The following is a 23,949-nucleotide window of genomic DNA, read 5'->3' on the forward strand; positions in this document are numbered from 1 at the left end:
AATGTAACTCAACATGTTTCCAGCTTCTCCCCATGACCCAGTTCAGTGCTGCTTCCACATTTTTAGGTATTTGTGACGGCAGCACCTTCAATTTCTGTCTGAATACATTTGGGTAACTGTATGGAAATACTATGGACTGGGTGGCTTAAACAACAAGTATTTCTCTCTTACTGTTCTGGAAGCTGGGAAATCTAAGATCAAGGTGCTGGCAGGTTATAAGGACACTCATCCTCCTGCATGACCCAACACTGCCCCAACATCATACACTGGGGTAAATTCTTAAGTTTGGGTTGTGGGGAGGGATACAAGCATTCAGTCTACAACAAAGACTCAATCCCAAGTCAAAAAACAGAACAATATTTTACTATAAACCAGATTATATTTATTTAAAAGCCAAAAACAATATGATGAAGCACAAAACCACACAAATTTCAGAGCAGTTTTTGTTTTTAGTCAATCTGATCAATTTTACACAATAAAATACCATTAAGACATATATAGAAACCATAGTATAAAAATATAAGACACATGGTATTACTTTTTTTTTTTTTTTTAAGATTTTATCTATCTAACTTGGGAGAGTGAGTGACCACAAGCAGGGGGAGCAGCAGAGGGAAAGGGGGAAGTAGGCTCCCTGCTGAGCAGGGAGCCCCATGCAGGGCTAGATCCTAAGACCCTCAGAATCATGACCTGAGCCAAAGGCAGATGCTTAACCAGCTAAGCCACCCAGACACCCCAAGACGCATAATACTACTTTTAAAGAAAATGGAATTATAACTGTAAGAGACAACTTAATACCACAAAAACTTTAAGCAGAAATTTAAAATGTCATATGTTAAAAATAATTTTTTTTTTTAGTATTATGCAGCAGGTCTTGGGATGTAGGAATATGGGCAAGTAAAAAGAAGGTTTATAGAGATAAACTTTCTCAGTACTATTTGTCTGATTTCATACATAAAATGTCAAACATTATTATAAGAAATAATATATATGTCTAAGACTGCAATTATACTTTCAAATATAATTACTTTTTTTAGAAAGCAGCAATTTTACTTTTTTTTAAAAAAAAGCTAGTAGTAGCACCTAAAAATAAAAATTACCAGAAACTGAGTAGAACAACTTTACTATGGAAAGATAAATATAATTTAAAAATGAAGCACCTTTCTTTGACTTCAAGAGGAACTTTGACTTCAAAGGCCCTCATCTCTGAATAATCCCATTGGAGAACACTCAGGCTTGTTTTACTTAACAAGAAGAATACATTTCATTCAATATACTGGCTGTGTTGAAAGAACACAGTCCATGTCCAGATAGGAAGGTAGAATGCAAAAGAGGCAGGTTGACTCATTAGAGTTTATTCACTAATACACTATGCTTTTAACTAGATAATAAAAACAAGTACATACTCTAACTATGGTGATCCTACATAAGTTTACTGGTAAGCTACAGTTCACAGAGAAGCAGCATGTTTGCTGTGTTTTATTCTTTTCTTTGCATAGATACAGATTTATCATCTAAATAAAAAGCAGCTAAGAAATATTAAACAACATCAAGATTTAGAGGTTTTGCTTTTACAAAGTGCTACACAGAATGTCACATTTCAAAATTTAGGAACAAAACCCTAACTCTTGCTATTAAAAAAACACAGTGGTTATCAGGGATCTTCTTGGAAGGTTAAAAAAAAACAAAAACAAACCAATTATCTTCTCTGTGTCACATCAAATGAGAAACAAAGGTTCAAAAGGCAATCTTAGAGATTTGGTCAAACATATTTTATATTTAAGGCATTTGTGACCAAGAGAGATGAAACAGATTAAATGCAACCTTCTTATAAGGGCACTGGTATCTCTAAGATGCTCAGAAATCTAGACTGGCTGTAGCCCTTGTCATCTCTTTTCCTGAGAGTCTGACCCTGACTCCATATACAGGCAGGTCCTGACTGACCATGCTGATGAATGAGGGATGCATGGAAAATACAAACCTTATGATTTAAAAAAAAGATGTTTTATTTGGTAAAAAAATGAAAATTTCCAAGGAAACTTAGAAACTTGCAAAACAGTGTTTTGATACATATGCACAAGTAAATGTTTCCTTATACAATAAACACATAGTGTTTCTGTCTTCCTTTTTGTTTTTAAAGATCAAGAGTATCATTCTTTTCACCTGGAATCAAATTTGTCTTCAGTAACAGGACAAGAGGTAGGAGAGGGAGGACAGGGTTAGGGATAAAAGCTATATTAGTCTATCTCAAAGACTGCTCTAAAAAGCTCACCATTTTATGACCTATTAATGTGAGAGCTCTGGGACTCATTTTCCCTTATGTCACGGTAAAGTGTTTTCAAACTTACTGTAATGTGTTTACCTGGTTATTGAGTCACAGCTTTTTCAAGGTGAACGCCTAGTCTACCAAGAGGACAAATGGACAGATAAAATCAATTGAAATATGTTTGGATTGTATTCTTGCTCTTACACTCTTAGCCTGTTAGAGCTAATACCCAGTGAAAATAATCTGCAGAAGCAGACATATATAATTGCAAATAATTCAGGGGATTATAAGCCCGATCCAATTTTCTACTTTTTTTATTAGCCATAATTGCTGATTTGCTGTGTCCATCTATCTTGATGAATGTTGTGGTGGAGACCTTTCAAAATACATGAAGTCCTGAAATTAGAAAAATAATTATAGATACATATATTTATATATATATTATATATAGAGAAAGATAACTGTATGTATACAGATATATACATAATTAGATGCAAAGCATGAAGTATTATCCTCATAATTTATCAGGTGACCCTGATTCTAATTAAGAATAAATAAATCTAATAAAACCTTTATGAAAAGGACCTAATATGAAGACCAGCAATTACAGACTTGGAAATGTTGGTAGCCAATAATATCTCCATTTGGGGATTCTGATTAACAAAATCTTCATTTTTAAAAGGAAGAAAAACTGGACAATCAATATTAAATATGTTAAATATACCAACTGCAATATGTTAGCTACATTTTGAAGGGAAATATACCCATTTTATTTCCACGTAACCACTGACCAGTCAGGGTTACAGCAAGGGAACTGTACCTAAATAAATCGAAGGAAGATACAATACCAAGGAGCCCACTGACAGAGAGGTAGCAGGGTGGGGGGAAGGGACATCAGCTTTGGGTTATTTATTTCATTAAGAAGTCATAGGCTAGGCATCTTTAAATAATGGAAAAGACAAACAACATGCAATGAGGACAAGTATACCCACTGGATACCCCATATTCTCCAAGTACTCTTCTGCACCCCCTACTCCTATGATAGCTAAAGTTCAGTGCCCTGAACAACGTAAGTAGTTTTATCTCCATTTTATAGGTAAGGCAAATGAGGCCTGAAAGTGCTAACCACTTTGCAAAACACACAACTAGTCAGCGCTAGAGACAGACACTGTCCTAGTTTCAACGTTTACTGCCTTTCTCTTACACTACACTGCATCTCATCATAAAGAGTGATTCTCTCAAGACAACTCAAAAGCAAGACTTACAATAAGGAAGCAAGCTCCGAAAATCATGGCTTTCATCTTCACATCCAGGTCTAACGGGAAGTGAATTTCAAAGTGGTCAGCGTCCCCCATTGCTGATAAGAGACCGTTCCACTTCCTAATAATACTGCCGATGCTGGACATGCCATCAAGGGATTTGACCTAGAAAGAGAAGACTGTGACTTTAGGATGATTGAAAAATATTATAATACATATTTCATTCTTCTACTTAGAAGCAGCTTGCACTGCCATAGCATAAATACAGGACAGTAAGTAATAAATTACTAAATTACTAAAGTAATAGGGAATCATGGCCAAGAAGGCTTAAGTGCCTTGCAACTGGTTAATAACTGAGCTGGGGTATATCTGACAGTTTTTGGGCTGGTGATCTTTCTTCATCCTCAAATGAGGTATGATTTGAATTGATTCTGAAATTCTTTTTCATACAGTAAAGGGTGGGAATTGAGAAGGAGTCTCTACAGTCTAGGAAAACACATGAGCAAAAGCACAGTTCTATGTACTTCACAAACTTCAAATGATCATTCAAGTTTTTGTGCGCCAAATCCACCCTGTCTTCTTAAAGCATGTAAGAATTCTGAGGGGCTTCAGCTTCCAAAAGGGGGATTCTGGCACTTGCTGGAGGGACAATACCCAAATACTTACTTTGGGTGATCAAAATGACCCTATACACCTGTCCCTAAAATTTGGCTTATCTAGATTTTCTATTTCTCTACAATGGTCTTTTAATAAATAAGCAATACTTGAAGAACTAAAAAAAAAGTTTATTGGGTGTCATAGGAAATATATGAATGATCAAATTTAGATAATGAGGCTTGCTGAAATTGCAAGGCATTCAAGAAGGATTCTCTAAGAAGCTCAGAAAATATTTCTAGGAATCTCCTTTGTCAGATTTGTAGGATAATAAGCACTCATTTTGGAGTCACTGAAATAGAGGCAAAACAAGAGGATTTTTCATTTTTCTGAGAAAATATAACCTATTATGAGTTTTATCCATGTTATTAGTGTTATCCTATCTCATAAGGACACAGACAATTTCTACCATGCAAATAAACAATGTGTACAATCCCGGGGTACTCCAAATGTCCTGTGATATGTGGGGTACTTTCATTACTCAGGACCTACATCCCAAATTGTTGGTAAAAATGGTTAATTAAATATGACCAAGAATAAAGAAATGGATTCAGTTGGGCTATTTACTTTCAGGTTTAGTGTTTTAAATGGTTTCTTCTTATCTTTATCAAACACTGAAATCATAAAAAAAAGTAGCTCACACTTTGGAAAACTAAGCAATCCACTAACAATACTCTGAAAATGATTTGATGTCAACCAATAACCCTTTCCTCATTCTGTTTTATTCATTCACATGAAAACATATTCTGAAACCAACTCATTTGAAGGTCTGTTAGTACATGTAGAAAAATAGTAAAAATGTCATTTTTACACTTGTTTACCTCAAAAACCGAATCTGAACCACAGCCATAGGTTGAACATGGCCCACGCACTCTCATCACATTTTCCTTCTTCTCATTCTGGATGCTGTAAACTGCCCTGCACAGGTTCCAATGTTCCGCAACAAAGCCAATGGTGACACCGGGAGGACACTGTACCTCCAGCTGCAAATGAGGAAGTGAGAGAGGGGAGGAAGCTATGCACCGATGTATATGTGGACACACCACCTAGATGTGCTCTGAAGTCTTTCAAGGACTAGAAACAATGTTACTGGTAGAGAGTCTTCCATTTTACCCAGGCTCGCTCTTATGGCTGTAGGTGAGAACAGCCTTGAGAGCTGAGATCACCTTTCCCATGGGAACAAAAGGACTGCTTGCTATAAAGGACAGTTCTCGAAGCTCAGTATTGCTCAGCTGTATGCAGCACCTGCTTGGGCTCCTCTGATTCAACCCTATAGAACTTGGGAGCAAGAGGACTGACCCCAACATACTGCTCATGGCACTCATGCTGTTTAATGTGCTGTAGTAACGTTCTTTGTCTCTGCTCTAGGTGTCTCACGTCTTCTGGCACAATTCATGACAAAGTAGCAAGGTAACATCTTAGATTTGAATCTCAGACAAGACAATTATAAGAGAAAACAGAAAAACAGGCATTCTGAAAACCGAATATTGTGAAAACAACAGAATGTGTGAGTGAATATATAAAGCCATTTTGTTTATTTATTTGACAGACAGACAAAAAGCACAGCAGAGCAAGAGGGAAAAGCAGGCTCCTCGCTGAGCAGGGAGCCTGATATGGGACTGGATCCCAGGACCCCAGGATCATGACCTGAGCCGAACACAGACATCTAACCGACTGAGCCACCCAGGAGCCCCTATAAAGCCATTTTAAAAAGAGTTTCAAAATTGTCCATGGCCTTGTTTTAGCTAAACATCTTTATAATATTCCTTTGTGAAGAACTAAGATCTTCATATTTATTAATAACAAGAGTCACAAAATTAAATTATTTAGTAAAAGCCCAGAGTTAAAGTTCTACTGGTAGCTTTTCTGGTGTCACATATATAGTTTTCTAAGAGTTTTGAGTCCACTAGGTCTCAGCATGGGGCAGGACTACATAGCTTCATGAACTGCCAAGTCAAGATATAATGTTTTAAAAAAGATGTAACTGTTCATATATATACATTCACACATATACGTAAGCAAACACATTTGATAGCTGCCTAGCATTAAGATCTTATACAAGTATAGGCTTAAGAGCTAACCCCCCGCCCCCCCCCCCCCACAAAACTGTATACAAGTAAATTACTTAAAAGATTCATTTGAAGGGCGGTTGGGTGACTCAGTCTATTAAGCATCTGCCTTGACTTAGGTCATGATCCCATGGTCCCAGGATGGAGCCCTGAGTCAGGCTCTGGCTCAGCGGTAAGCCTGCTTCCCCCTCTCTCACTCCCCCTGCTTGCATTCCCTCTCTTGCTATGTCTCTCTCTGTCAAATAAATAAATAAAATCTTAAAAAAAAAATTTCATTTGAGAAGAAAATTCAACTCATGAATATGAAGAATTCCTAGTATATCCCAAAGGACTAAGAATTAAAGGTGAAATTCATCTCAACTATCAGGCCATTATTACAAAAACAGTAATGATAGAGGAGGAAGACACCTGGGAACAACGTTCTCTGAGCGCTGTACTATCTGCCAGGTACTGTAATGAACAGTTAACATTTATTTACTACTTCATCCTCAAAGCAATCCTGTTTACAGGTGCTATTATTACCTCCATCTTATAGGAAATCAAAACACAGGAAAGGTTGTAAATAAATTAACGTTTAGTATGTGCTGGCACTTACTATGTCTTTTAAATATCCCAGGAATCCTATGGGGTATTGTTGTGCATATTTATGTACCAGAGCACTGAGGCCCAAAGAAGTTAAGTGAATTGCACAATTTAAGTAGGTGACATATCTGGAATTCAAAATTCTGGCGGCCCTCTCACTAAAGCCGCTTCTTTCCCTGCAGCAAACAGCCTTCCTAGAGCCACATGGGTTATAGACACAGAGCCCAACTGTAACTCAGAACGCCTGCTCTGTCGGTCCGGCCCTCAGGGGACTATAACCTCACCAGGCGCTTCATCTTTCTGAGCCACCCCTTCTTTATCTGTGGCAAGTATGGACTGGGATGGGGAGTGTAAAGTCATCCAAGGTCTCTTCCAATTCTGAAAGTATTCAATGATGTCTAGGGACATCTTATCTGGGTATACGTAGCTACATTTAGACAAATGTGTGTGACTTCTGTTTTAGGTCATAAATACATTTTCAATCCACTAGACACAACTGACAGAATTATGGTCACTGAATAAATAACCCTAATTTGTGCTTGACCCCCCAACTAGCACTGGAAGGCAAGAATCCACAAGAAAAAGCCCTCTGTGCTTTTCCTTGTGTGAGACAATGTGCCACCTCCCCCCCGCCCTTCTTTCATTCTGATCATCAGAGCCAGTGAAAATGCCCTCCTGTGTCATTCTGGAAGGAGCACACGCGTGCTGTGAACACTTGGGTCAGGAAGAAGCCAGGGATAAGACCTGCATTCTCTGACCTCTTGCCTGGCGGAGGGACAACAGAGGCAACAGCAGGTGCATCTGAAAGGTCTCTGCATTGTCATGATTTCTCGGCCCATACAGTCGGTGACCCGGAGGACAAAGGGCCTTAGAGTCCGATAAGCATTTCTGGTAAAGTCATCTGTGTCTTCAGTTACGATGTAAACCATTTGGTCCAGATTGTTTTTAATATCATATCTATTATTCGTTTCAAAAGATGTCATCACTAAAAATAAAATGAGAAAGACACTTCAAATTAGAAGCAGTTAAAATGGGCCTCAAGAAGTCCTTCTGTAGTATTTCTTAGAGGATTAAAGCAAAACAGCTTTTTAAAAGTTTAAAGTGAAATATTACAACTGATTAGGTCACCAAAATAATTCAGACACCCAATACATATTTAGTAATTTTGAAAATCTAAAACATTTCTTTTAAGGAGGTAGTATAAAATGATTTTTAAACTTTTCCACATAAATGCAAAGACTAAAACTATATTCCTGGAGTACCTGAATTTAGAAAACTTTAATTATAAAACCATTTAAATGAAATTATACATTTTACCATCAAGTAGTCAGCTCAAGAAATATACTGAGACAGTCAGGGTCATTCCTAATTGCAAATAAGAAAATGAACCAAGGGGGCACCTGGGTGGCTCAGTGGGTTAAAGCCTCTGCCTTCGGCTCAGGTCATGATCCCAGGGTCCTGGGATGGAGCCCCACATTCGGCTCTCTGCTCCATAGGGAGCCTGCTTCCTCCTCTCTCTCTGCCTCTGCCTACTACTTGTGATCTCTGTCTGTCAAATAAATAAATAAAATCTTAAAAAAAAAAAAAAAGAAAGAAAGAAAATGAACCAAGGAAGCTCCGAGGCTGTGTGTGGTGGTCAAATGAATGTGCAGATCTGGTGGCAAAGTGAAGGTCAGGAATCCAGTGAGGACGAACTGAGATCAAGCAATATGTTTACTGTGATTTCTTTTTACTTCTAAACCAAGGGCAGTGGACCAGAACTTAGCAAATTTAGATTCTATTTCCAGCTCTACCACTGATTAGCTGACTGTTGTGCCCCTGGCTAACTCATTTAGTCTCTTGGCTCCTTCTTTTCCTTTTCCATGAAAGATGAATATGCAGAATAGGGTGTGTGTGTGTGTGGGGGGGGGGTTGTGACCAGATAAAATGTCTTTTTCAAGCCTAAGAACTTAGTAGGTATGATACATAAATGGATACAATTATACAAAATAATTCCCTTTACACTTTCTTGAAGAAAGAGTAAAAGAAGATAGTCTTTTCTCTTTGAACCATTAAGAAATGATCCATATTAATAAGGAACTAGATATGGGGTGATGCAAGTTTCCACCTGATTCAAATACTGCTGAACATTATGAAATTATACATACTTTCCAGAGGCTCAAAATGCTGAAGGACGTGTATGTTGTCCAACTGTTGGGATAGAACAAAGCAATTAGGAAAAATAGAAATAACAGAATTAAATCAAATCAGTGTCAGAAAAGAAGCCGATGAGATAGGTACAAAAATGTATTAATTGATACCAAGATATCTTTTTGAAATTGAATGGAATAAAAAAAGTTATCGAGTGAAATTAGTCTATCTGTACCTGGTCAGCAGAGCTGTCCAGATAGGAATACCACTTTTCTCCAGTTCTATTTTAAAGGTAAACAGTTGCAAAAAAAAAAAAAAAAAAAAGATAAGGTTGCCTGGTACACCAACTGTATGGAAGAAAATCATTTTCCTGCTACAGTAACAGCATCTAGAACAAGCTGTGTTGGCACAGATTGTTTCTAGCTCAGCCCCTACTCACTGATCTCATGGACATGTCTGTCACTCACACTCACAGCGTGGAGGTGCTCAGGACGTTCGGGAGGGTTTAACATGGACCAGCCACAGCAGCAGCTTTTTCTCGGTGGCTTACAGAGAGCAAATTTGCCAGCCAGGGACCTCACACAGAAGTATCCAGTTTTATTATTTTCACAGGTACCTCTGGAAGATGTTCACACACTGATTTCCATTCATTTGAGCTACTAATGCCAGGGTCTTCCCTAGATGCATACTTTAATAAGGAGAGGGACCATAATGCTGGAAGCATGTGATTAGGATTAGGATAAAGGAGAGGAAACATTCTGGGATGGGATCTCTTAAAAAGGGTGTTGGGAACACCACTAGATACACTTCTATCTTACCTTCACTTAGGAATCACTCTAAAGAGAATGTGATGGGCTCATTACCTGACATTTTTGAGAATATTCTAGCAGACAAGAATAAGCCTCTTTGAGGACAGAGTAATTATATCTATATAATTTTAGATGATATAGATCATTCGTAATCCCTGAGCCCAGAATATTGCCTGAAATGTCTTATTTCACCAAATATGCATTGAATACATTAACTAAAAAAGTACATGAATGTGGTAATAAACAAAGTCAAAAATAGCTAGACATAAATATTTTGTGGTGTAACTGACTTCAAGAGGGTATGGGGAAGATACAATCCTTCCTTCATTAAAAACGTTTTCTTACATGAAAACACAATCAGGTGAGAAGGTCTAAACATGTCTTATAAAACTCCAAAACTGGCCACTAAGGTGGTTTATAAAATCCAGAATGTTAAAATCTAGAACTCAAAGCAAAAATATTCAAAAAAATATGCTGATAAAAGCATCCACTGCTGAGCAAAATATTCTAACGAGAAAAGACCTGTTAATGCCAAAGAAGTTCATCCAATCAGACACTATGGCAACTATGACCAACAAACTGATAGAGTCACTGGCCAAGCCAATACTCTAGTAGTAATAGAATCCTGCTACTTTGAACGCTCCAGGATCTTGACAGTCCTGATAATGATGCACTGAATCTACACCAGAGATTGCAAAAAGGCTAGGATAAGGAAAATGATAAAGCAAATGACTGGTTCTCTGTCTTCTGTTTGCATACAACGTGTTTCACGTAATAACATCCACAAGCTACCACCCATCAGATGGACCCTGTGTGCCCAAAATAGCAGGCACACTATAAACCTTAGCTCTTGAAAACTTACAACCCAGTAAGATATGTATCACTAGTACTACTTTACTGATGAGGAAACTGAAGCACCAACAGGTTATGAAAGTTACTGAAGGCTGCCGAGTGAGGAGGGAGTACAGCTAGAATTTAAAACCAAGTTTGTCTGGCTCCACGCCTATTGGTTTTGTTTCATTTTTCACTTATTTTTTTTAAATTCAAAACATCCCTGAAAGAGAAAACAGAATTCATAAAATATCTTCATTTAACTCCCATCAAGAGTAAGAGAAGAAATTTTAAAACTAGGCAAATTAAGAAAACTGACAAGTCCCTTGCTTATAATGTATTTCAACATCTCCTTTTTCTAAAACCGAACATGATTCAATAGGTTTTAAGGGACTTCCAGTACTAGCTTCATCTTATTTTCATTAAGCAATCCTTTCGGAGTCTCTGACATGCGGTTTTTAGTGATACCATTTGGTACATGGATCTGACATACTGCCCTAGTTTCTGACCTAGATTTCCTGGTGCCTTCAGAATGTCTATATAAATGGAAAGTAAGAATCCACTGTGTTGTGGAAAGGGGGTCCCTGGAAATTGGCCTGAAGCAAAGCCCTTGGTAGTTCTCCTCTTTTTATTTACATTTTATGTTGGAGGGTGGCAGGACTGGTTAATGAAAAGTGTGCGTAATGAGAAAAAGGGATGGGCAGAGGCACTCAGTGACTCACGGTCTACTGTTCTGTTCTTCGTGTTGTTGTTCTTGGTGTTAACTCTTTACTTCTATGCAAACAACACCTCAATGAGCATCTTCGATAGTTTCTCCTCTGTTCCTGTTCTTTAAACTGCCTTCCACAGGACACCCTGCATATCTTAAAATTCAACATACATCCTTTAGACAGCCGTACCGATCCCTACACTCATTTCCTGTTCACATCTCTGAAATCAGGACCACCACTGCTACGGTCTCACAAACAGGACCTCTGTCATCACCGACCCATCACCTTCATCCACTCTGTCCAGCTGTGGGTCTCTTCTGTCAGATCCCCAGTCATACATCACGAGAAAATTATTTGGACTTGTGTGGAGTACCTGGGCTAAGTATTCCAGACCAGGAGGACAGTTCGGCATAAGAGCAGGGCCTGGCATCCATGTGATTGGAACAGGCTGATTTGGCATATGATATTTGCCAGGCTGGTACTGGATAGGATGGATACCAGCTGGCAGCTGGTATGAGGGGAAGGCACAGGGCTGCTGCGGGCTGTAGTATCCCACAGGCAAGCCTCCTGGGTAGCCTGCAGGTACAGGGATAGCTGGTCCAGGGGGTCCTGTATCCAAGAACAATGAAAGCGTTAGACACTATTAACACTACAACACATTGGAAGTTAGAATGACTTTTTACATGAAAAATGTATGTGTCACACAACATCCACTATAACATGATCCATTTTCTGAATGTGTACCATGCACCAACAACGTACTAAGGAAAGGGCTTCACATATTAACTCATTTAGTCCTCTGAAACCTTATTTCTGCAGCTTTGAAACATCGAGTAACTCTGGCTTCTCTGTATTAGGTTTCTCCCTTGGAGATAATAGTATACCCACCCACTGCACTAGGTTGTAGTGGGATCAGCACAAGACTTAGCAAACAATTAGCACTGTACACTGATGTCATTATATTCATGTTTATTGTTATTATTGTTTAAGGTCACAAAGACAGTAACTTCAAAGGGATGTTTTTAATGATGGCTATGAAATTCCAGAACAGTTTTATCACTCCAGGTAGAAAGCCCATACCCATTAGCAGTCACTTCCTATCTTCTTCCCTGGCCCCAGGAAACCACTGTCACTGCAGAGTTCCCTAACCTGGACATTTCCTATAAATGAAATCATGTAACATATAGCCTTTGTGCCTGGTTTCTTTGATTTAGCATAGTATTTTCAAGGTGCATCCGTGTTGTAGCAGGTACTAGTATCTCATTTCTTTTTATGGCTGAGTAATATTTCATTGCATGGACATGTCATATCACATTTTATGTATCCATTTATCAGTTGATGGGCATTTGGGTTGTTTCTACCTTTTTGCTATTATTTATAATAACACTGCTGTGAAATTAGTGTACCAGTTCTGGTATGAACATAAGTTTTCAACTCTCGAGTATGTACTTAGGAATGGAATTAGCCTTAATGTTTTAAGGGAATGCCAAATTGTTTTCCAGAGTGGCTTCACTGTTTTACACTCCTACTGCTGAACTCATTTATGAGGGCTAGTTGTTTGTACATGTGTGTGTGTATTCCTTAGGGTTTTCTACATACAAGATGATGTCATCTGCAAACAGGGATAGCTTTGCTTCTTCCTTTCCAATCTGGATGACTTTTATTACTTTTCCTTGCCAAATTTTCCTGGCTAAAACCTCTAGCACAATGTTGAATAGAAGTGGCATGAAGAGATATCCTGTCTTGTTCTTGACTTTAGGGGGAATGCTTTTGCTATTAATGATGCTTTTTCATAGATGCCTTTTATTAGGTTGAGGAAGTTCCCTCCTAATAGTTTGTTAAGTTTCTTAATCATGTGGGATGTTTCACTTGGTCAAATACTTTTTCTCTACCCAATAATATGATCATATGATTTTTGTACTAATCCCATTAATATGGTACATACATTGACTGATTTTCATATGATAAACCAACCTCTCACACTTGGGACAAACTGCACTTGGTCATGGTGTATAATTCCTGTTATATGTTGCTGGATTTGGTTACTACATTGCTAGTACTTTGCGAGCATTTTTGTCTCTGTATTTATAAGGAATATTGCTTTATAATTTTCATTTCTTGTGATGTCTTTGTCTGATTTTACCAATAGGGTAATACTGGCCTCACAGAATGGGTTGGGAAGTAAGTGTTCACTGTTCTTACATTTCTTATAAAGGGCTGGTATAAGCACTTGGCAGAATTCACTAATGAAGCCATCCAGACCTGGGCTTTACTCTGTCAGAAATTTTTAAATGACTAATTCAATCTCTTTACTTGCTATATAGCTCTATTCAGAGTTTCTTCTTGGAGTCAGTTTCAGCTGTTTCAGTCAGTTTCAGCTGTTTGTGTTTTTCTAGGAATTTGTCTATTTCACCTAGGTTTTCCAGTTTGTTGGTATACAACTGTTTATTGTATTCTCTTGTGATACATTTTAATTTCTGTAAGCTTGTTAGTAATGTCTCCATTTGCACTCATGATTTTAATACATTGAGTCTATTTTTTTCTCAGTCAGTCTGGCTTAAGATTTCTCAATTTTGTTGATATTTTCAAAAACCAACTTTTGGTTTTGTCAGTTTGGCTTATTGCTTTTCTTTTCTCTATTTCATTTACTTCTACTTTAAATTCTGTTATTTCCTCCAACTTGCTTAGGATTTGACTTCTTTCTAAGGTGGAAAGTTGGGTTACTGATCTGCAGTCTTTCTTCTTTTTTAATGTAGGTGTTGATAGCTATACATTTCTCTTTGTGCTTTTTTTTTTAGATTTATTTATTTGTGAGAGCAAGGGGAGAGGCGGCGTGGGGGAGGGGAGAGAATCTTAAGCAGACTTTCTGGTGAGAGCAGAGCCTGAGTGGAGCTCACACCCAACTGAGTCACCCAGATGCCCCTCTCTATGCTCTGTTCTAGCTGTATCCCATAAGCTTTGGTATACTGAGATTTTTATTTACCTCAAGAGTATTTTCCAATTTTTCTGTTGTGATTTCTTTCTGCCCTTTTGGTTATTTAAGGGTGGGTTAATTTCTTCAGATTTCCCAACTTCTCTTCTATTTTTATTGATTACTAACTGTATTCCATTGTGAGATGTATATGATTTTATTTGTTTTAAATTTTTGAGACTTGTTTTATGGCTCAATCAGTAATCTATCTTGGAGAATGTCCTATGTGCACTTGAGAAGAAGGTGTATTCCGCTGTTGTTGGGTAGAGTGATCTGTGCGTGTCTATGTTTAGTTTGGTGTTTGGAGTATGGTGTTGCTTACGGCCTCAATTTCCCTTTCGACCTTCTGCTTAGTTGTTCTATCCATTACTATAAGTGGAATAATGCAATTTTCAATTCTTATTTACTGAATTCGGTATTATATATAATTGTTATGTCTTCTTGATGAATTGACACTTCTATTATTGTAGAATGTTCTTCATCTCTAATAACAATTTTTGCCTTAAGGTATATTTTGTCTGATATAAGCATAGCTATTTCACTAATTCTTATCAACAACGAAGTTTGAGAAACATTTTTCTAATATACTGTTTTACAATCTGTACATACATTAGTGGTCTGTGTAATCAATTTAATGATTCACAATTAAAATTTCTTAAAATTTACTACACTAGAATAAAATAGAAAAAAATCAAACTGTATTGCCCATATGTTGTATACTCACTACACTGAGTATTACTCGATGAAATATTACATTTAGCATATATATCATAAATATATATATGAATATTGTTTTATATAAATATATACATACATATATATTCTTTACTGTGGGTCAGAGTAGATTGTCATCAAGAATGTTTAGGGGGTCACCTGGCTGGTTTAGTCAATACAGCACATGAATCTTGATCTTGGGGTTGTGAGTTTGAGCCCTAAACTGGGTGCAGAGTTTACTTTAAAAAAAAAAAAGAAAAAAATTAAATAAAAAAAAGAAGTTTGAAAGTCAGGGATTTAAAGAGCCTTTTGTTTAGCCAATGTAAAAAAGAAAAGATCCTATTTTAAAATGGAAAAGATGGAGACAAGGTCATAAAACTGTGATGTATAATCACGCAGGAGTTTGTTTTCACCGTGGTTGGAAACAGTTTTGTTGGAAACAAATCTTACCTAAATATAGGTTAAACTGAGTTTCTTTCTGAAAATTGCTATTTGTTTATAAAATTACCGTTTATAATGTGCGTATGTGCATGTATCTATGTTTTCTTATACTGGGATGTTGGTCCAGAAGACAGCAAGGGGTGTCAGAAGCCGAGATTCAGCTCCTGTCTAAGTAGGTGCGCAGAAGGGAGCAGCAGGGATGGCTGTAGCACGGGCTGTGATGCTGAAGCTCCACAGAGGGGTCCTATTTCCCGAAGCAACCCAGGCTCTGGGCCTGTGGCTCTACAGACTGGGAATCTGGTCTCTTTTCATAATCGAAAAGCAATGCCACACAGCTGTGTAGGGTGGGGATTGACACTTCCTGACAAATGTGAACAGTCCATCGGTGGCTGTTTTTTGAAAATGTCACTCCCGCAGAATGAAAAAAGACCTGAGAGAGGGGGTAAGGTGGAGACAATGCTCTCTCTTGGAAAACCCAAAGAACTGGATCCCGGACACCATGCAGAGCAAGAAGGAGCTCCTATTAGAGAAAACTAGGTTTACTATATATGACAAAAAAGGTAAGAGTTAATACTTGCTGAGCTGTTAATATGTTTTAGGCACTGTTGTAACTACTTTACATGTATTAAATCTTGTTAACTAAGTATCAACCTCATGTGGTAGGGACTATTATCATTATTATCCTTAACTTACAGTGGAAAAAAGGAGGATAAGTAACTTGCTAAAGGATCAATAGTATCCATATGTGACAGAGTCAGAATTAAAACTCAAGCATTCTGACTGCGGGGGCACCTTTAATTAAATTATGCTAATACTGTCTTTAGATCAGAGGCTAGGAACAACCAAAATAGGACTCTGTGGATGGTCTTGAAACTATAGACTAGAAGAGCAACTCTAGCTGGCAGCTGTTTTTGTAAGGCGTTAAGTTTTGCGTGCACACACACACACCTCCTACAGGATGTCACAGTACAGGAAAAACAGCTCAGGAGGTAAAAGCTGGCTTTGGAAAGAGAAAGCAGTCACCAGCATACAGGTAAAGCAGTGGTCTGGGGTCGGCCAATGCTGAAGAAACCAGCCACTACCAGGAAGGGATATTCCCCAAGACTTCCCGAAGTTGTCTGGGATGAGAAATAAAGACAGACAGCACTTCCTTTAAGGCAAACTGGACGGAGGGTCAGATTCCAGTGATTTGGGCATTAAAGGGAAGAGTGGCTTTTGATGCTCATGAAGTCTGGGACATTTTGGTTACTCATCAAAATTCCACTCAGGAGCATATGAATTGTGGAACCCTTTCTTCTAATACTGTCTGAGAACAAGGACATGAAATAAATCAAACATTTGTCTATTTGGAAAACATTCCACAATGCCATTTCAAGGACCAGCTGCTGTGTTTGATCCTAGACACAGAAAGATGTAGAAAGACATGTCTGAGAACATTCAGTTCTGCAGAAAATACACAAATTTTTTTTTTTTTAAAGTGAATGGTTATCATGCGGCAAGTAACTTGTGGGATCAGAGGTAGATTCATAGTGTGTGAAGAGATTAGACAGGAAGGGTGCCCAACCCAGGCAGAGGAGGATATTAGTGCTAACACATTAGACCCAGCCAGTGCCCCCACAACGGACAAAGGCTTTACAGGGAGAGCAGGTGCTCAGTATTGCAAGGGGCAAGGCTATGTACTGAGATTTAGCAGACAGGCCAGAAAGGAAGATGGGGAGGGACTGAAGGTTAGGAAAGATCTATACTCTGTGCGAAGAGTAAACTGCATGCCAGTAAAATAGAAAGTGAAGCAACTGGACTTACACTTAGGTCCTTTATGAATGAGGTTCAATTAGTCAAGTTAATTACAGGAGTAGAGATGGAAGGCAAGTTAATCTGTAATGCAAGGAGTAGTAGGTGGAGCAATAAGAAGGACTATTGAAGAGATGGTCCTGTCTCAGTAACAGACTGGATATGAGGAAAAATTCTCAAGTTCTGAGATAGATCCCTGAAACCTCCAGAGGAGGGAAAGAGTAGAGGGTATGTGTTCTGGTGCAACAGGCCGAAGTTGAATTGCAGACCAATGAATCTGACATCCAGGGCCCTTCCGGGAGACGTGGTCTATAGGCAGTTGGAAATGCAAGTTCAGAGCAGAGGAAATTGATATGGGTGAGTGCTAATGGATCCTTAAATGGTTAAAAATAGTAAGTGATCTTACGAAGATCACTCAGGAGAGTGTGTGAAAGGTTGGATGAGTGGAATAGGTGGAACAGGAGACAAGGCAGGGCAGGGGAGTGACCCAACCGTGGGGAATACCAGTTCCTGAGGACAGAGGACATACAGGTCTTGATAGAGACCGAGAGTCAGGAGAGACTAAAGGACACATAATAGTAACTAGAAACAATGTCAAATTAGAGCTACATGAGAAAAGACAAAAACAAAAAACCCTAATGGCTTTAGAACAAATGGAAGAAATTCCATGTTTCAGTTTGTCATGAAGAATATACTTCAGGGAGGAGTCAAGATGGCGGAGAAGGAGCAGGCTGAGACGACATCGGGTAGCAGGAGATCAGCTAGATAGCTTATCACACCATTGCAAACACCTACAAATCCAACAGGAGATCGAAGAGAAGAAGAACAACAATTCTAGAAACAGAAAATTGACCACTTTCTGAAAGGTAGGACCAGCAGAGAAGTGAATCCAAAGCAACGGGAAGATAGACCGCGGGGGGAGGGGCCGGCTCCTGGAGCAACGGAGCACAAAATCAGGACTTTTAAAAGTCTGCTCCACTGAGGGACATCGCTCCAGAGGCTAAACCGGGGTGAAGTCCACGTGGGGTCAGCATGGCCCAAGGTCCCGCAGGATCACAGAAGGATCGGGGATGTCTGAGTGTCGCAGAGCTCGCAGGTATTAGAGCCTGGAAGCCAGCTACAGAGACAGAGCCTAGGAGTGACGTCTCAGCTCGGGGTTACCTCGAACCAGTCACAGGCTGGGTGAGCTCGGAGACAGCCGGAGGCCAGGGAGACGGGAGTGATTGAGTGCTTTTCTCTGAGGGCGCACTAAGGAGTGGGGCCCCGAGCTCTCGGCTCCTCCGGTCGGAGACTGGGAGGCCACCATTTTCATTCCCGTCCTCCGGAACTCTACAGAAAGTGTTCAGGGAACAAAAGCTGCCGAAAGCAAACCCGAGTGGATTACTTAGCCCGGCCCCTGGTAAAGGCGGTGCAATTCTGCCTCAGGCAAAGACACTTGAGAATCACTACAACAGGCCCCTCCCCCAGAAGATCAACAAGAAATCCAGCCAAGACCAAGTTCACTTACCAAGGAGAGCAGCGGAATTCCAGAGGAGGAGAAAGCAAAGCATGGAACTCATGGCTTTCTCCCCATGATTCTTTAGTCTTGCAGTTAATATAATTTTTTTTAATATTATTTTTTTTCTTCTGCTAATTTTTTTTAACTTTACCCTTTTCTTTTTTAACGTTTTTTAACTAGTTTATCTTAACAATACCTTTCACAAAAATAATAATAATCTTTTTTGAACCTTCATTATTATAGTCATATTTTATCCTTCATTGTATTTAACTTTATTTTTTGTATACACATAGGGTTTTTTCCTTCTAAAAAATCTGGGGTACAACTTCTAATAGATCAAAATATACCCTAAGTCTAGCTCCAGGCTTGTTCTAGTCTCCAGACTGAGCAAATTCTCTCCACTTTCTTTTTCTTTATTCTCCCAACCAACTTACTTTATCAACTCCTTTTTTAGAAATTAAAAAAAAAAAATTTTTTTTTCATCTTTATAGGCATAGTCCATCCCTTCATTGTGTTTACCCTTGTATACGTTTTACATTCTTTAAAATTTTGGGAGGTAGTTTCTTCTAAGAGACCAAAATACTCCCAAAATTAAGTGGGTGACCCTGTTCTAGTCAACAGTCTAATATATATATATATATTTTCTTTTTTATATTTTTTTCTTTTTAAAATTTTTTTTTCTGAACTTCTTTTTATCCCCTTTCTCCCCCCCAACGATTTGGGGTCTCTTCTGATTTGGTTAAAACGCATTTTCCTGGGGTCTTTGCCACTCTTTTAGTATTTTATTTGCTCCTTCATATACTCTTATCTGGACAAAATGACAAGGCGGAAAAACTCACCTCAAAAAAAGAACAAGAGGCAGTACCGAAGGTTAGGGACTTAATCAATACAGACATTGGTAATATGTCAGATGTAGAGTTCAGAATGATGATTCTCAAGGTTCTAGCCGGGCTCGAAAAAGGCATGGAAGATATTAGAGAAACCCTCTCCGGAGAGATAAAAGCCCTTTCTGGAGAAATAAAAGAACTAAAATCTAACCAAGTTGAAATCAAAAAAGCTATTAATGAGGTGCAATCAAAAATGGAGGCTCTTACTGCTAGGATAAATGAGGCAGAAGAAAGAATTAGTGACATAGAAGACCAAAGACAGAGAATAAAGAAGCTGAGCAAAAGAGGGACAAACAAATACTGGACCACGAGGGGAGAATTCGAGAGATAAGCGACACCATAAGACGACACAACATTAGAATAATTGGGATTCCAGAAGAAGAAGAAAGAGAGAGGGGAACAGAAGGTATATTGGAGACAATTATTGTAGAGAATTTCCCCAATATGGCAAAGGGAACAAGCATCAAAATCCAGGAGGTTCAGAGAACCCCCCTCAAAATCAACAAGAATAGGTCACTATTACTGTCACCTAACAGTAAAATTTACAAGTCTTAGCAACAAAGAGAAAATCCTAAAAGGAGTCCGGGAAAAGAAGTCTATAACATACGATGGTGAAAATATTAGATTGGCAGCAGACTTATCCACAGAGACCTGGCAGGCCAGAAAGAACTGGCATGATATATTCAGAGCACTAAACCAGAAAAACATGCAGCCAAGAATACTATATCCGGCTAGGCTATCATTGAAAATAGAAGGAGAGATAAAAAGCTTCCAGGACAAACAAAAGCTGAAAGAATTTGCAAACACCAAACCAGCTTTACAGGAAATATTGAAAGGGGTCCTCTAAGCAAAGAGAGAGCTTCAAAGTAGTAGATCAGAAAGGAACAGAGACAATATACAGTAACAGTCACCTTACAGGCAATACAATGACACTAAATTCATATCTCTCAATAGTTACCCTGAATGTTAATGGGCTAAATGCCCCAATCAAAAGACACAGGGTATCAGAATGGATAAAAAAACAAAACCCATCAATATGCTGCCTACAAGAAACTCATTTTAGACCCGAAGACACCTCCAGATTTAAAGTGAGGGGGTGGAAAACAATGTACCATGCAAATGGACATCAGAAGAAAGCTGGGGTGGCAATCCTTATATCAGATCAATTAGATTTTAAGCCAAAACTATAAAAGGGGAAGATAATTTGCAGTGACAGAGTACCAACATGCTGTTTTCCTTAAATCTGATGCTCAGAATCCGCTCTGTGTCTTAATTCAATATATTTTACAAATCCTGGAAGTCTTTCTGGAGACATTTACAAACATTGTGTGGAAAACATATTTAAAAATTGCTAACTTCACCATGTGGGATGAATCTGTACTCCCATTTAGAAGGAGATAATTGCTACAATAGGTGGGACAAGTTGATCTATTTAAAAATAAAATTGTATCTTTTATGAAGCTAGAATTATAAGGCACAGATGAGAACTGTGTCTCCTTGACATGTTTCAAAGCATTTCTCTGAATATGTGAGATTAAAGAAATTTTCTCAACCACTAAGAATTGTCTGAACACTGATGTTCTTTAAAACTATCTTTGTAGCCGTTAGTATGTATGACAGAGGTTTTCTTTAATGTTGGTGGGAATGCAAGCTGGTGCAACCACTCTGAAAAATAGCATGGAAGTTCCTCAAAAAGTTGAACATAGAGCTACCTTACCACCCAGCAATTGCACTCCTGGGTATTTACCCTAAAGATACAAACGTAGTGATCCGAAGGGGCACGTGCACCCGAATGCTTATAGCAGCAATGTCTACAATAGCTAAATTATGGAAAGAACCTAGATGTCCATCAACAGATGAATGGATAAAGATGATGTGGTATATATACACAATGGAATACTATGCAGCCATCAAAAGAAATGAAATCTTGCCATTTGCGACAACGTGGATGGAACTAGAGGGTATTATGCTGAGCGAAATAAGTCAATCAGAGAAAGACAACTATCATATGATCGCCCTGATATGAGGAAGTGGAGATGCAACATGGGGGGTTTAGGGGGTAGGAAAAGAATAAATGAAACAAGATGGGATCGGGAGGGAGACAAACTATAAGTGACTCTTAATCTCACAAAAAAACTGAGGGTTGCTGGGGGGAGGGGGGGTCAGGAGAGGGGGGTGGGGTTATGGACATTGGGGAGGGTATGTGCTATGGTGAGTGCTGTGAAGTGTGTAAACCTGGCAATTCACAGACCTGTACCCCTGGGGATAAAAATTCATTATATGTTTATTAAAATAAAAAGAATATACTTCAGTTCCTTTAAGAACTGTGTTTAAGAGCACCCAAATTAGACTGGAAATCAGATATCCCTGCCCCCTTTTTTTGAACTATTAAAAACAATGCAACTAAAAGTCATATAAATAATCTTAAGAATACTGTTTTATCACTTCAGTGAGTTGCTTAATTCTTTAAATATTAACCATGTGATTTTAAACATAAAAGTACCTCATGTAATAAAAATTGAGGGTCATAAATTAGAAAATTATAATTTAGATTATAGGGTTATTCAGTATAGATTATATTTCTAAGAAAAATTATATATATGTTTATGTAATCAAATGATTTCAATTTCCTTCTTGGCATTACAGGGCCACAACTGGCATCAATCATCATAAATAAATATATAGTACAGCCACTAGGTGGCGATCATAGTGAATTTTTTGTCAAAGGTATTTCTAACTGAATATTCAGTTCTGTGCTCTGCACCATGATGTTTTTCCACTCATATAATCATTTGATTGGAATGATACATCCTATGCTCTTGCTAATTTTTTGAAACGAGAGGAATAGACACTTTCCCAGACAAACAGAACATGACTTATAACCAATGTTACTTAGAAACCTCTGTTCTAGGGGCACCTGGGTGGCTCAGTTGGTTAAGCTAAGCGGCTGCCTCTGGCTCAGGTCATGATTCCAGAGTCCTGGGATCAAGCCCCATATTGGGCTCCCTGCTCAGTGGAGAGCCTGCTTCCCCCCTCCCTCTGCCTGCTGCTCTGCTTACTTGTGCGTGCACGTGAGCGCTCTCTCTCTGTCAAATAAATAAATAAAATCTTTAAAAAAAATTTCTGTTCTAGTGGCATCTAGATTCTTGTATATAGAGTGATCCATGCATATAAGATAGATTATATGGATCACATTGACAGGCCCTGAAGTAAATTTAGAGAAATGGTCAAATACAGTGTGATTATAATTTAGGACTGTTAAGACCTTGGATTTAGCAGGAGTTGAGCCAGTAATGAGGGGTTATATTGGAGCATATGCATATGTATGGGGAAAAGGGGGAAAGGAAGCCCTGCTGTTTTCAGAAAACACTGCAAAGGCAGAGGTTAACTGAGTTCTGTTGATCTTATGTCTAGAGCCAAAACAACATTTTTACCATTATCCTGTGGGTACTGGGGCTTTTTCTCCTCTTTCACAGACTAACTCAATGGTTTCCACCTCTAAATATACACTTAACTATCTATTTAGAGAAATGTTGTTACACCTTATCTATCATTTTCTAAGCCACTAAAATGTATTTGCATACAACCCTGATTATTTCTTTCCTTACTTCAAAAGTCAGTGTATTTCTAATTTTGAAAATTTTACACATTGCCTACTTTTTAAAAAGACGATAATAACTCAAATTTCTACTACCTTTATGAATACCCATTTCACTGCATCACCACCAGTAGTGCATTCAGACTTACAAAAATATTTGTATAACTCCTTAGTCAGCACTCAAGGCCATTCACCTCCATTTTTCCCATGAATGTCTCCTACCAGACTTTCATGACCTTGGGCTTTTTTTTTAGTTTAAATTCAATTAATTAACATATAGTGTATTATTAGTTTCAGAGGTAGAGGTCAGTGATTCATCAGTCTTATATATTACCCACTGCTCAAAACATCACGTGCCCTCCCCAACGTTCATCAATGAGTTACCCCTCATTCCCCCACCAAACCTGTGATTTTGTGTATACAACTCCTTCTGCCAGGGGTGGGGAGGGGTTGTTGGAGGGAAGGGGGCAGGGTGGGGGGGTGCTTGAGGGGTAGGGAAGGAAAAATAATGTAACAAGATGGGATCGGGAGGGAAACCAAAAGAGACTCTTAATCTCACAAAACAAACTGAGGGTTGCTGGGGGGAGTGGGGTGCGGAGTGGGTGGCTGGGTTATGGACATTGGGGAGGGTATGTGCTATGGTGAGTGCTGTGAAGTGTGTAAGCCTGATGATTCACAGACCTGTACCCCTGGGACAAATAATACATTATATGTTAATTTTAAAATAATTTAAAAAAAT

General features: G+C 38.5%; 1 protein-coding gene across 1 annotated transcript in view; it reads right to left on the reverse strand.

The window, feature by feature from the left end:
* Positions 1-363: 363 nt before the first annotated feature.
* PLSCR4 (phospholipid scramblase 4) overlaps positions 364-23,949 on the reverse strand; it is a 49,577-nt gene continuing 25,991 nt past the window's right edge. The window contains exons 5-10 of the mRNA XM_080826477.1: positions 11,684-11,919; positions 8,978-9,020; positions 7,589-7,815; positions 5,001-5,162; positions 3,532-3,690; positions 364-2,662 (exon numbers count right to left, since the gene is read on the reverse strand). Of these exons, the coding sequence (XP_080682603.1) occupies positions 2,615-2,662; positions 3,532-3,690; positions 5,001-5,162; positions 7,589-7,815; positions 8,978-9,020; positions 11,684-11,919 (875 nt within the window). The 3' untranslated portion in view covers positions 364-2,614. The remainder of the gene's footprint in view (positions 2,663-3,531; positions 3,691-5,000; positions 5,163-7,588; positions 7,816-8,977; positions 9,021-11,683; positions 11,920-23,949) is intronic.

Source organism: Martes martes (assembly GCF_963455335.1).
Source record: "Martes martes genome assembly, chromosome: 1".
Taxonomy (NCBI): domain Eukaryota; kingdom Metazoa; phylum Chordata; class Mammalia; order Carnivora; family Mustelidae; genus Martes; species Martes martes.